The 14,293-nt window shown below is 36.0% G+C and overlaps 1 protein-coding gene across 10 annotated transcripts in view; it reads left to right on the forward strand.

The window, feature by feature from the left end:
* Positions 1-14,293, forward strand: part of RAPH1 (Ras association (RalGDS/AF-6) and pleckstrin homology domains 1) — a 95,466-nt gene that overhangs the window by 39,250 nt on the left and 41,923 nt on the right. For 6 of the 10 annotated variants that reach the window (XM_072812979.1, XM_072812980.1, XM_072812978.1 and 3 more), the window contains exons 3-5: positions 444-549; positions 1,320-1,825; positions 12,704-12,784. In XM_072812979.1, coding sequence (XP_072669080.1) covers positions 444-549; positions 1,320-1,825; positions 12,704-12,784 — 693 coding nt within the window. The remainder of the gene's footprint in view (positions 1-443; positions 550-1,319; positions 1,826-12,703; positions 12,785-14,293) is intronic. The other 4 variants (XM_072812984.1, XM_072812985.1, XM_072812982.1 and 1 more) reach the window with 1 other exon arrangement.

Raw genomic sequence — 14,293 nt, forward strand, 5'->3', positions numbered from 1 at the left:
GTTGAGTCCAGAACTGTGTCTTATCTTCAGGGTACTTCATGCCAAGAATGAGACTCTGCTGGACCAAAAACAAATCCCTTTGAGGAAAGAGATAACAGAATTCTCTACATTGTTCCTTTCTATGTTGTATCTTACCATGCCCATATTCATACATTTAGCTTATAGTGAATTTATTATGTAAAATGAGCTCAGTCACTATATTTGATGTATTTGGAAAGATACTCACTTCAAACTAGGGTGATGTTAAATGCCTTAAGTAAGCATATATCTAAAAGTGAGAAAAATAACCAAAATGATATGAAAAACAATTATATTAGTCCTTAAAACTAGAAGGACTTTGGTTTTATTAACTATTACGTGACAGTTTAATCAAATAACAAGCTTTATGCATCTTTCTTATAATTGAAGCCTGAGAATAATACAACTTATTAAACTTTCTTTAGAGTTTGGATTCTGACAAGCCCACGGAACCGGTAAAAAGATCTCCTCTTCGTCAGGAAACAAATATGGCCAATTTTTCTTATCGCTTCTCCATATACAACTTGAATGGTAAGATGTAATTGGAAATAAAATGTAAAAGAGTGTACTAAATCATATAATGCAGAAGTAATGCAGCACCAGTTCCAAGTAGCTCAATACAAAAACTACATGCATAACTTGAGTTCTTATGTTTCTTGGTTTGTGCATTTTATTACTAATTCAGATAATCACAGAAAAAAATGAACTGGAACATAACAAAAATAGTTTTCTAGTTATTAACAGACAAAGTACATACTCCGGTGGAACCCCATGATAAACTTACTTGCACTTGTTGTATTTTCATTGGAATAAAGTCCAGTGAAATTACATGTTTATAATTTTTAAATCAGCCCCTCTGGCTTTTATTTTTGTATTATGCCCAATCAACTTTGTGATATTTGGAATTGACATCACAATCTGTAATTTTTTTAGGCTTTACATTTTTCTCTCCATGCTCTACCAGGGCACTGATCATATTAACAACATAGAGTCTATGGTAGAAAGTTGCATGGGGGATATGGTTAAAACCATGGGACAATATATGGTTTTTGCACTTTTAATCTTTCAGTTCATAATTTTATTCTTCCCTGATTACTACAAATCTTAAAAGACGGACTATTTGCTTCTAAAATTTTCTCTGAATTTAAAACAAAAAACTCTTAGAAATTATTCAATAGGCCTTAGGCCCAGTAGGATAAATTTATTTGCTTCCCCTTCATCCTTTGACAGATTTATAATAGAATGTATAAATTCTGATTCAGTGTGTTCTGGAAACATCATGTATATATTGTTCATTGCAGAAGCTCTGAATCAGGGAGAAACTGTGGATCTGGATGCCCTGATGGCCGATCTTTGCTCGATAGAGCAGGAGCTCAGCAGTATTGGTGCAGGAAATAGTAAGCGTCAAATCACAGAAACAAAAGCCACTCAGAAATTACCTGCTAGCCGACATACATCAAAACATGGCACTTTGAAAGGATTGTCTTCTTCATCTAACAGGATAACTAAGCCATCACATGCCAACTACTCTCTGGATGACATCACTGCACAGTTAGAACAGGCTTCCTTGAGCATGGATGAGGCTGCTCAGCAATCTGTACTAGAAGATACTAAGCCCTTAGTAACTAATCAGCACAGAAGAACAGCATCAGCAGGCACAGTGAGCGATGCTGAAGTGCGCTCTATTAGTAACTCCTCTCGTTCTAGCATCACCTCCGCAACCTCCAGCATGGACTCTTTGGATATTGATAAAGTAACACGCCCTCAAGAACTGGATTTGACACATCAGGGGCAGCCAATTACTGAGGTAAGTACATGGAACTTTCCCTGCTATTTTAGTATTTTAAAAAGGAAGAAATGATACTTTTAAAATGTATAAATTAAATTTCTTATTTTTTCTACATGTAAAATTTGTCAGGATTTTTTTGAGCTAAGGTTTAAAATCACTACATAAGAATATATTACCAGAACAGCAATGTCAAAATGATTAAGAGAGTATCTTCATTTTGTTCTTAGACTATATGAAGACCTTGAATTAATATCAGTTGTCTCACATGCTTAAAAAACTTGAAATGTGGTTTATACTTGGTGATACTTTACAAAATTATAATAATTGTTACGCTGATAGTAACTGCTGTTTAACGTAACTGCTGTTTAACGTATGTTTATTATGAAACAAATTAAGAAAAAGATACCTACCACCACTCTAGTCCTCCCAAGATTTTATTTTATTATCAAAGAGTCAGTGTACTATAGTGGAAAAAGCCACTGGGCTTAGAATAAGGAAGCTGGATTCCAAGTGTTCTCTTTGCCACTCACTATCCATAGGACCTTAAATGAGTTATTCAGCCTCTGTGACCATCAGTTTCTTTTAAGTAAAATGGAGCTAATAGTACATGGTCTGATCCTCATATGATAGTTCAGAGAATCCAAAGTGATAATATATGTGAATGGAATTTTAAAAGATAGAGTTCTGGATGTGATGGGGTGAGGGCAGGGAATGGTTTTGTGTTAAAATAAGTTTAGCAAAAGCTGATTTTGGTGTAGGTAAATTCTGTATTGAATATTTTTGTTAAGAAGAAGGCAATATTGTTACAGGGTGGCAGCAAGAAAGAAGATCAGTATGGGTAAAATAAAGCCAGCTTTCTCTTCAGTTTACGTTTACAGTCCTCTGTACCACAGAGTAAAATAGTCTATTTATGAATAATCAATACTAAGGTAAAATCTTATAAAACATGGTTTAAATAATTACAGAGAAATTTAAAATATATACCTATTACTCAACATTATTAGTTTCCCCCCAATTATTTAATTCATTAGGTTAATTTCCATCAGTCAGTAACTTTTTGTACCTATTAATATACTGAGTTTGGGCCCTGTGAAGCATAAAAGAAGCATGAATCATGATGGTTTGGAGATAAATTTTGAGTTTAATTGCTTATAAAGAAAAAGTATATTAATCTAAAAAAATAGACTTTCACTTACTTAAAATGAAGCTCATCTAAATGGTATACATTCTATAGAGAAAAATTTATTTCTGTTTTATGATACCTGGGGATTATATTTAGGACGAGCTATATAGTATGTATCATTTATATCTTTTAGATTTACCTGTTGGGATATGAGCAATATTTTATTAGGGATGTGCCTTCTTGGTTACTTTGTGTTTTGTATGTTGATATTCCTTCTTTCTAATCAGATTATTTTGAGTTGAGTCAAGATGCATGAGGTCAGGTTAAACTAATCATTAAGGATCTTTGTGTGTGTTTCATCTGTAAAAATATATACTCATTATATAAGTTCATATAATAAAAACAAAGTAAAAAGTGAAAAGTTCTCTCCCAGCAAACTCTTCAGTTATGACCTACTGGTATTCTTGGACAAAGATACCAGTGTTCAATAGTATAATATTTAGTGTAAGACTTCAATATATAAAGTTTGGTGAGTAAATCAGAAATAAAGCATCCTCTTCTTTTTGTCTTGCCTGGATGAGTAGACAAGTGGTTTAACAAACTTGGAACTTGCTTTACTGTACTTTTTAATGAATTTGGTCTGTTCTTCAAATCAAGAAAACCAATTGAGGCTTACTAGATCTCAAACCCATGTCTTAAATTGACCCCACACTTAAATACAGTCTCTAAAAAATATTTTAATTACTTTTGCAAGCATAGAGTTTAAAGAGTCAAATAGTTCTATGAGACTTGTAGAACACTTTGCCACACATGTGCACACACATGCCACATCCTCTCAGAGGTCAGAGCTTTAACTCTTTTAGCTGATTCTCAGGGTATTTACCTCTATGTCATTAAATCTGTATTGCTGTTTCTTGATATTTTTCAGTGGTATGTGTTATCTGCTGACTTCTCACTCTGGAAGATTAGGTTTAGATAAGTCTTCTCTCTTCTCCCCTCATTCTCCTCTATCCCAGTATATTTTGGTTGGTTTACTATTCAGTTTTTATATTATCATGACTATATACATGCAATTTGGTGCTAAACTGTATGCTTTTATTACATGGGACAACATTTTGCTTACCTGGAATTAATAATTGTCTTGAGATTTAAAAATATATAGTTTTTTTCTATGTTTATCATTGTTTCAACTCCAGACTTTCCCCTATTTTAAGTCTCTTAATTCAAACAAAATTAGTATTCTATTAATATCAACTTAAAATTCTTTGCTGTCTTTCCTAGTCTTTGCTCCAGCATCGTTCTTAGGTCTTTTCTCTCAGGTGTGTGAGCTTCTCCAGAGAAGATTCTTCCATTCTCCTGCATAGAGCATATATGCTGGCTGCCCGTGCTTTAGCAGCCCATTTGGGAAAGAAGGCTTACATTGTAAGGTAGTCCTCAATGTTCAGTATGTGAACTTCAATTTAATCCTTTTAGGTCAGAATTTCTCAGCATTAACTAGTAACATTTTGGGCTAGATCATTCTTTGTTGTGGGAGCTCTCTTGTGTACTGTAGGAAATTCAGCAGCATCGCTGGCATCTATCCTATCCACTGTGTGCCAGTAGTATACACACCTCTTTCAGTTGTGACAACTGGAAATGTCTCTAGATATTGCTACATGTCCCCTGTAAGGCAAAAGTCCCCACTCTGAGGATCACTGCTTTAAGTAGAAAGGGTTATTGGCAAGTCTGCATCCTTTTTTTCCCCCAAGGGAAATGATCTTGGTGTTTTCCTTCTCCAGGCCTTTTTTTTTTTTCCCTAGAAACTTGACTAATAAATATAGAATGGTTCCAGGTAATACTGTTTATTATAAACTGACCTCTGATTAGTGAGTACATATGGAGCAGGAAGACTGTGAGTGAACTATAAAAGCCTATGAAGAGACACAGACCTTTGTTTCCTAGTGTGAAGTATATCAGTTTTGTAAGTGAACATAAATACATCTCTTGAGAAGTCCTGGAACCTACACGCTCATTGACTGTTAAAATGTATTGCTGGTTCCTTTTGAGTATGTAGTTTCCTTAAACCAGGGTTATTTCTGTACTTACCTACATGATTTCTGTCCCTTAGAATGGTGGGTCCAGAAATGGCTCTTAGTGACCTATAAGATCCTTTTTAAAGATAGCATGTCTCATGCTAGCATGCTTTGTCTTTCTGTAGAACTAAGTGAATTTGGTGCCAAGCCATGGTCTGTTAGGTCCTGAGGGACTGTCAGTCTGAACCTAAGACCACTGCGAGTAAGCGAGTAAAAGAAAGAATATGTGAATTAACTGCTTTCTTAAGTATGCTTTCAACTAATCCTCCTGTTTTCTTGTTTTCTTTCTTCCTTTCTTTCTTTCTTTCTTTCTTTCTTTCTTTCTTTCTTTCTTTCTTTCTTTCTTTCTTTCTTTCTTTCTTAAGATTTTATTTATTTATTCATGAGAGACACAGAGAGAGAAAGAGAGAGGGGCAGAGAACACAGGCTGAGGGAGAAGCAGGCTCCATTCAGGGAGCCCAATGTGGGACTCGATCCCAGGACTCCAGGATCACGCCCTGGGCCGAAGGCAGGCGCTAAACCGTTAAGCCACCCGGGGATCCCCTGCTCCTGCTTTCTTTCCAACTATCACTTCTGTTGCTTCTGGAGGCATTTGAGGTTACATGATGTACATTGGGTACTCCTCTGCTTTTTCCAGTGCTGGCTTAACAATTCAGCTTTCCTTGGGCCTACTGAGCTGGTTACCTGACTTTAGCCATATCTAGCATAATCTCCTTTTTCTGCCTGCAGTCTCTTGACATTGGAGTGCCCCAAGGTACAGTCCTCAGACTACTTTTCTGGTCTATATCCACTCTTCTTGTGAGTATAAACAATGACAGTTCCCACATAACTCTATTTCATATATCAAAGACATACCTTTTCCCCACACTTTAATCCCTCTAAAACAATGGTTCTCAACTGGGAGCTATTTTGCTCCCCCAGGGGACATTCTGCAGTGTCTGGAGACTTTTTTTGTTTGTCACTGATAAAAGTGTGCTACTGACATCTAGTGGGTAGAGGCCGAGGGTGCTGCTAAAACCCTACAGTGCACAGGATGCCACAACAAAGAATTGTCTGACCCAAAGTTGTGCTGAAGTTGAAAGACGATGTTTTAGAAACAGGTGGCATCTGTCACTGTCAGGTGACAATTTTGGGTGAAGGTTTCTTTTGACAGTTCCTGATAATGTTCAAGAAAATACCAACGTGGGGATGCCTGGGTGGCTCAGTGGTTGAGTGTCTGCCTTCAGCTCTGGGGGTGATCCTGGAGTCTTGGGATCAAGTCCAGCATCGGGCTCCCCAAAGGGAGCCTGCTTCTCCCTCTGCCTTGTCTCTGCCCCTCTTTCTGTGTCTCTCATGAATAAAAAAAAAAAGAAAAAGAAAGAAAAGAACAGAACAGCATGAAGTCACCTTAGGTCGAAGAAATACAGGTATCTTTTAGCAGTGCCTCTCTCCTGAAATACAGGCTCGTACATCCTATCTCTAATCAGTATCTCTATTTGGATGTCTAATAGATAGCTCAAATTTAACTGGTCTAAAACTGAAGCCCAGGTCTTTTCTCCCAAACTAACTCCTCCAACAGTCTCCTCCATCTCAGGTAATGGCTCTTCCTTCCTTCCAGTGCATCAAACAAAATCCTTGGAGTCTTTGTCTACTTCTCTTTTTCTTTCCATTCCCATTCCAGTCTAGCAGCAAATTCTGTTGTCTTTACCTTCAGAATGTATCCAGAATTTGATTGTTTCTCACCACCCCCCCGCCACCAAGCTAACATCATCTTGATGTAAATTTTTGCAGCAGCCTCCTATCTGGTCTTCCTTTATTTACCTTCCCTTTAACAGTCTACCATCCATACTGAAGCCAGAGTGATCCTGTTAAAAGGTAAGTCAGAACTTGCCCCTTCTCTTTTCAAACCCATAGACTTTGTATCTTACTGTAAAACCAAAATCCATACAATCGTCTAGAGTCCTTACAGGATTTGCTTTTCCATTACCTCTGCCTCTGTTTTCCTTTCTTTCCTCCTTTCCAATCCATACTGCCTTCTGGTTCTTTGCCAGACATCTGAGCCCAGTTAGAAAAATCAATTTGAGATTGCTACTGTTCCATCTTAGGGACATGGATAGTCAAAATGTCCATCTAAAGATGAAACAACACTGTAGCTTATCTTTTTGCCTTGTTGCTCTCTGAAAGCCAACCAGGGTTAGGCACAGTACAGTTTCATATCATGAAAAGTAGGTCTTTTTCCCCCACCTTTATCTTTGCTGACTTTTGGTGAAATACTGTGCTTTCAGGCATTTTACATATATTGTGTCATTGAAGCGTCCTACTATCCCCTTGGTAGGGGCATATTCCAAAGAAGAAATTAAATAGGCCAAGTAACTGAGAAGTCTGTATTTGAATTATGAACCTACATTTGCCTCCCAGTTTTTATCAAAATCTTAAAAATAAAGTGAAGTTGATGGTTAAAAAATAATTATTTTTTTAAATTGTAAAGAATGTTTAAATATTTCCCATGGATAAGCATTAAAATGGATTATAGAATAATTTCAGTCAATACTCTTGAAATCCATTAGTAGTGCTCGTCTACAAAGTTTTTAAATTTTCAAAAAAAAAAGTTTTAAATTGGAATTCTGTGTGGTCAAAATAAATTCTAGTAAGATCTCTTTGTATGTTACCTAATGTGAGATAAATGTTGAGGCTGATTTCCTGGCATTGTTATGATACTTTTATTCATGTTAAATGATAAAACAGTAGTTTTCAGTTAGCAGTTTGGAAATATAAATGGTAATTGCATTTATAAATTTTATATACAGGGATCCCTGGGTGGCGCAGCGGTTTAGTGCCTGCCTTTGGCCTGGGGCGCGATCCTGGAGGCCCGGGATCGAATCCCACGTCAGGCTCCCGGTGCATGGAGCCTGCTTCTCCCTCGGCCTGTGTCTCTGCCTCTCTCTCTCTCTCTCACTGTGTGCCTATCATAAATAAATAAAAATTTAAAAAATAAAAAATAAAAAATATATATATAAATTTTATATACAATAGGATTCAATGATAAAAGGTTAATGCTAACACATTCCTTTATTTTCTTATGAGATTTAAACTTTAATGATTCCTCTGAATTTGGAATTTTATACGTGAAAATGTACTTTTAAAATGAAAATGCTTTTAAAAGCTATTATTGTAGTTTATGCCAGATTCAAAAGGTTTTGTTGAATCTTACTAATACTTGATGATTGTACTATAAATATTATGATTGGAAAAAATTGCTTAGTATCTGAGCTACTGAAACTTTTGAATGTTATGATTGTTTTCCTCATATTTATAGGTTTTTTTTTTTCCCTAAATGAAATCTTTCATGGATATACCTTTTTTTTTTAATTTTTATTTATTTATGATAGTCACAGAGAGAGAGAGAGAGAGCGAGAGAGAGAGAGGCAGAGACATAGGCAGAGGGAGAAGCAGGCTCCATGCACCGGGAGCCCGACGTGGGATTCGATCCCGGGTCTCCAGGATCGCGCCCTGGGCCAAAGGCAGGCGCTAAACTGCTGTGCCACCCAGAGATCCTGATATACCATTTTAATTTATGATATGCCAACAGCATATCATAGGTTCAGTGTAATAAATTATTCCAGTTCCTTCATTTTTCAGGACTATTTCAAGAATTAATGTGTGCTGAAATTTTTAGATAGTGGAAAGAAAATAGCAATTGTGTTTATTGTAGCAATGGGGGTGAGGAAGCTCCACTGGCATTTATGTCCTAAATTATTCTTAGTAAACAGCCTTTTGGTCTGAAGTATTAACTCAATGGGAGCACAGGGCTTTCTCAACCTTAAGAGGCTTACATATCTAAAAAGATTAGGATTATTAATTGGCTTCTCAAATTATTGCAGCTACATTTCTCTTAAAATTCTAATGGCTCCGTTGCTACACTTTACTGAGATTTATTCACATGTACCCACTTGGTATATAATTCCAGATGTCCCCAGCGTGGTGAGGTTAATAAATAGCAGAAAGAACAGGTATCAGGTGAAAGAAGAGGTGAAGATTTGGTGAAAACCAGGGTGAAAGTCTAGTTCTTACTCATACTTTTCAAACATGCTACCCCAGTCAACATTGGCATATATGCTCTGATTCTTGTTTTGTGTATTACTTAGGAATCTATGTAATTTTTCATCTCTGAAGAAGTAAAAAAGCGTCTTTATTTGATTTTAGGTCTGTCTTGGATTTCTTTTTAATGTTGTGTTATGGAGGGCTGGTAGAGGACCTTTTTTGAATAAGAATAGAAATGTATTCATCTTTTAAATGAATAAGGACTATAAAATGTAGAAGAAATAATTTTAAAAGAATTCAGACATTTACTGGCTATATATAATGGCTAGTAAAAGGAGAGGAATAGAAGAGGGAGAAAAATAGAAAAATAATAGCCCCTACTCTATTGAGTACTTATTCTGTTGTTGGGCATTGTGCTTAACAACATACTGAATCTGCACAGTGCCTCATGGAATAGATATTATTACCTCCATTTTCACAATGGAAGAAACTGAAGCAAATTTAGTTCCCCAGGGATTTGAACCCAGATAGTCTGGTTGGTTGTAGAGTTCATACTGCAATACCATGCTGTTTCATCACAGCATTGAAAGAGAATCAGGACAAGGCTAGACTGGCCAGTGCTCTTAGATCCAGACCTAGAGACAGAACTGCAAGGGCAGAAAAAAAAGGGCAAAGAGATTTATCCAGTAACATCCCCATCTTGTGGTGTTTTAGTATATTCTGCATGTACTGTTTATATATATATATTAGATTTTATTTATTTATTCATGAGAGACACAGAGAGAGAGAGAGAGAGAGAGAGAGGGAGGCAGAGGGAGAAGCAGGCACCACACAAGGAGCCTGATGTGGGATTCGATCCTAGGTCTCCAGGATCAGGCCCTGGGCTGAAGGCAGCGCTAAACCATTGAGCCACCCGGCTGCCCGTATTGTTAAAATTTAACAACTCTAAACTGGTCCTAATTTAAATGAATTGAAGCTTAAATGAAATTCAGGTGAAGGTTGGTGGTTTCCCACTTTTGTAATAGTAATATTATTCACTTAATTCTTACGGCAACTTTTGGAGAAAATGCTGTTATCCCTCCATTTTACATGTGAGGGAAACGGGGTTAAATAGTAAGCCTAGAATCACATTGGCAGTAAATGGCTGAGCCTGAGGCTCAAACCCAATCACTCCAGCTCCAGGGTCCACATTTTATACCATCAGTGTTCATTTTTAATATTTATGAAAAAATGCAGACATGTCAGTAAAGGATGAATGTAAATCTGTTTTACTGAAACACTAATGTGTGTTCACAGACCTCCACGTCATTTTTCTAGTTGTAGTCTAAGGTATTAGTTATCAAAAGTTAAGTGTTTTATTTTGTTCTTTGGGATAAGGCCATTTCTTGATTATGGTTTGGCTTCTATGTGAGATCAGTGCTTTTCTATACACCTGCCATCCCCTGCCCCCTGCACCAGCACAAGATTCTGGCTTGTAAGTAGTACTCCATTCTAACATGGTACAGATTCAATTCAAGAAAATGATGATCCGTAACTAACTTTGTGGAGATTTTTGGAGTTTTTGAGGGATTGTTGGAGAATTTGATAGCTTGATAGCAAACAAAATTCTTTGGAACTGAACATGTTTAGAGCAAAATTGATGTACAGAATTGACCTCCAGATTCATTTTTGAGGTAAAAATTAGATTTGGTGAGCTTTTTATAGAAAAGTATGTAAATATTTTGTGGTAATGGAACCTAATAGTGAAAAATTGTTTAATGTTTAAGCATCTGTAATCCCTTTCTAACTTTAATAATGTAACAACATTTAATCTTTGCACATGTACTATTTCTACTGTTTTTGTCACTTTGCCTACATCTATTCATTTTTGGTGAGGATGTGTTGAATTTTAATAACTAATGTTCCATCATACTGTTTAATAACATGGTATATTGGCATCATCTTTTTTGAACACTTCAGATTTATATACTTAAAAAATTAACCAATAAGTATTTAGAAATATGGGAACTTGCATGAGACTGAATTTACAGAGAAGAGATTTTAAACTTTTTGTTTTGAAATAGTATGAAACTTTCAAAAACTGAAGAATAGTACAAAGAACTCATTACTCAGATTCACTAATTTTTAGCATTTTGCAACATTTGCTTTATTGTTCTTTATATATATGTGTGTGTGTATGTGTGTATTTTTTTTCCTGAACCATTTAGAGTTGGTTATATTTGTCATGCCCCTTTAGCCTTTAATACTTCAGTTTTTATTTCCCAAGAATGAGGATATTGACAATATAGATTTGATAGGCCTCCCATTGATATAGTGATTGACACAGTGCTATAGAATATATTTAAGAAGGTAATGTAGAGAAGGCAAAGCAAAATCAGTCTTGATCTGGGCAAGCTTATGGCTCTGGCATGAAGTCCAAGAAGAAAGTTATTCACGGGATGCCTGGGTGGCTCAGCGGTTGAGCATCTGCCTTGTGTTCAGGGCGTGATCGCAGGTCCTGGGATTGAGTCCCAGATCAGGCTCCCTGCGTTGGAGCCTGCTTCTCCCTCTGCCTGTGTCTGCCTCTCTCTCTGTGTGTCTCTCATGATTAAATAAGTAAAATCTTAAAAAGAAATAGGTATTCACACATGCCATAAATATTTGAGCGCCTAGGCATTGCACTGGGCTGTAAGGGATAAAACTATGAACATAATACACAATGTCCTTATGAGGTTATAATTTATAGTGTGAGGAGAGGGTGTCAACACAGACAACCAATTTCAATTTCAGTATAATATGATGAGTGCTATGATAGGAAAGACAGAAAACCTCAATTAAAGGTCATTGATGACTTTGAGAATGAATTACAGAATGCAAAAAAAAAAAAGAATTACAGAATGCATTACAACTCAAAGGATGCAGACTTGGAGATGAAAGATAGATACTAAATTGTGGAAATTTGAGGGATAAGTGGAGGGTGGTACACTGTAGCTGAATTCAGGAAATTTGGCAGTGAAAAGGAGAAAACACTAGCTTAACAAGAAGTGTGTGCCCAGAAGTATTGAGTATTTTTCTGTCCTTCCCATTCCCAATAGACTGGACTAGTTGAGTATCAGATTGAGAATGGGAGGGAATGAGTGGGATCTAGGACATGCTTAACTTTAGAGGGGAATACATAACTTACTCATATAGAAATGGAAAGAAGGATGAGGATGGGGTGTTGTAGTTACAGGATACATTTTAGTGATGAAAATCCTTTTGATGGACATCATGTTCTTAGTAATGGGAAGTGAGGTCATATGAAGAGGTAGGAGGGTGAAACTAGAAGCTTGACCAACTTGGAAACTATTTAGAATGAGCTTATAAGGAATGACTTAGGGAGTGAGGGGAGAAGAGTAATAATAGTACTGACAAACAGCAGTCAGGGCCCAGTTGAAGCAGGAATTGGTATTGGAATTGTTTTTCTCCCATAGATTTCTGCTGTCAAGAAGTAGTGAGGTTAACTTAAGGGTAGGTTAGAGTTAGGATCATCTGGTTCTTTTTTATTTTTGCATAATATAATGAAAGATGCATGCAACTTTTCATTACTGTTTTGTTTCAACGATTCATTTCAGTGATCTTTTTCTCTTCCTGCATGATAGTGAGACTGGCCCTTTTCCACCTCCTTTACCTATCATTTTCTTCCTTCCTGCATTTTCACAGCATGCTATTTCTCTGAGATGTTCCAGCAAGCAGGCCAAGCATCATATTGACTTCACAGAAGAACAGGCTGAGCTGACACCTGTAAGTTCTGTAAACATGTCCATGGGACTACTTAAATAGCAGTGAAGAAGAATGCATTCTTTAGAACTCCTGATGATGAAACCTGGTCATATACCTGTTTTTTTTTTTTTTTTCTAACAAAAATTAAACCAGTTTAAAAAATAAATGAGCAGAAAACAAATGAGCAACTATATGATACAGTACGATTGAATATTAATACTTATGGTAAGATTATGTAGGTGGTAGCATACCTGATGTATCAAAATCTAAAACCACATGCTTTCTTTTCTATTCTGAAGCTAAGGGCTTTTGTAAATTTCTTAGGATACCAACAAATTTAGCTATTCTTCAGAATGGAGTTATCAAGTAGAATAACTCTTCTGTTCTCATGCTTCACTGAAAACCTAATTTCTTCCTTCAAAAATGTATCCTCTGGTCAGTGGTTGACAAATCTGGATTCTTCGGAGCTGTGCTGTTGCTTATAGTAAGCCCTAACCACATATGGCTATTGAGGACTTGAAATGTGGTTAATCCAAATTGAGATGTGCTATAAAGATAAAATGTAGAATGAATTTCAAAGACTGTAATTAAAAATATAAATATATCATTAATACTTTTTATTGATTATTTCGTGAAATTATACTGTTTGGGATATTTTCAGGTAAACAAAAGATACTAATGTTTATTTTGGCGTTTTCTTTTTAATATGGTTAGTAGAAAATTTTATATTTGTGGCTTGTGTTATATTCAGTTGGACAGTGCTGCTTCAGAATAATCTGTAAAGCATAAAAAACCCCGAGGTCCTGACCCCCACCCAGCTGAATCTGATTCCCTCTGATCCTCCTTCCCTTCCTTTGCCTGGTAATAACCCAGTAACCCAGTGAATGGGTCATATCCGGTATGTGAAAAACACTTTTCTTACCTCACCTTCAGCCCCTCCCTTACACTCTCAAGCATCAGCCATGTTTACTTTAACACTTGCATTGTCATCTGCTTGTTTAGTTCCTAATCCTTTCAGTCCTGGTACCCCCATTTTATAACATAATTTAAATCACTAGTTTTGTCCCAAATGAAATTCATAGATAGTCTAACCTACCTACATATTTTTTAAAAATGAATTTAATGCTCTAATACCCATGATGAAGGAGAATAATCAAAAAGTAATTTAAATATAATGTATTTCAGTTTTTAAATGTTTGGCCACCACTGCAGTAAAAGACACAATGACATAATCATATACCCACTTATAAGACAAGTGAAAAGATCAGAAGTCATATTTTACAGGAAAGAGAAAGCAGAAATGTGGTGGAAATAAAACATATTGTGACAAATACTGGCAGACAAAACATATCTGTATATGGTAATAGAAAAAGAAAATAGCTTTAACTGAAGTAGGTATAATGTGCTGAGACAATTTATAGAAATTTGAAAAAGAAAATGGTGAAATATGAAATTTTACAAATGAGTCATATAATTGTTTTTTTTGTGTGTTTCTTTTTTTTTTTTAGATTTTATTTTTTTGAGAGAAAG

Source organism: Canis lupus, chromosome 36, assembly GCF_048164855.1.
Source record: "Canis lupus baileyi chromosome 36, mCanLup2.hap1, whole genome shotgun sequence".
In the NCBI taxonomy this organism is placed as follows: domain Eukaryota; kingdom Metazoa; phylum Chordata; class Mammalia; order Carnivora; family Canidae; genus Canis; species Canis lupus.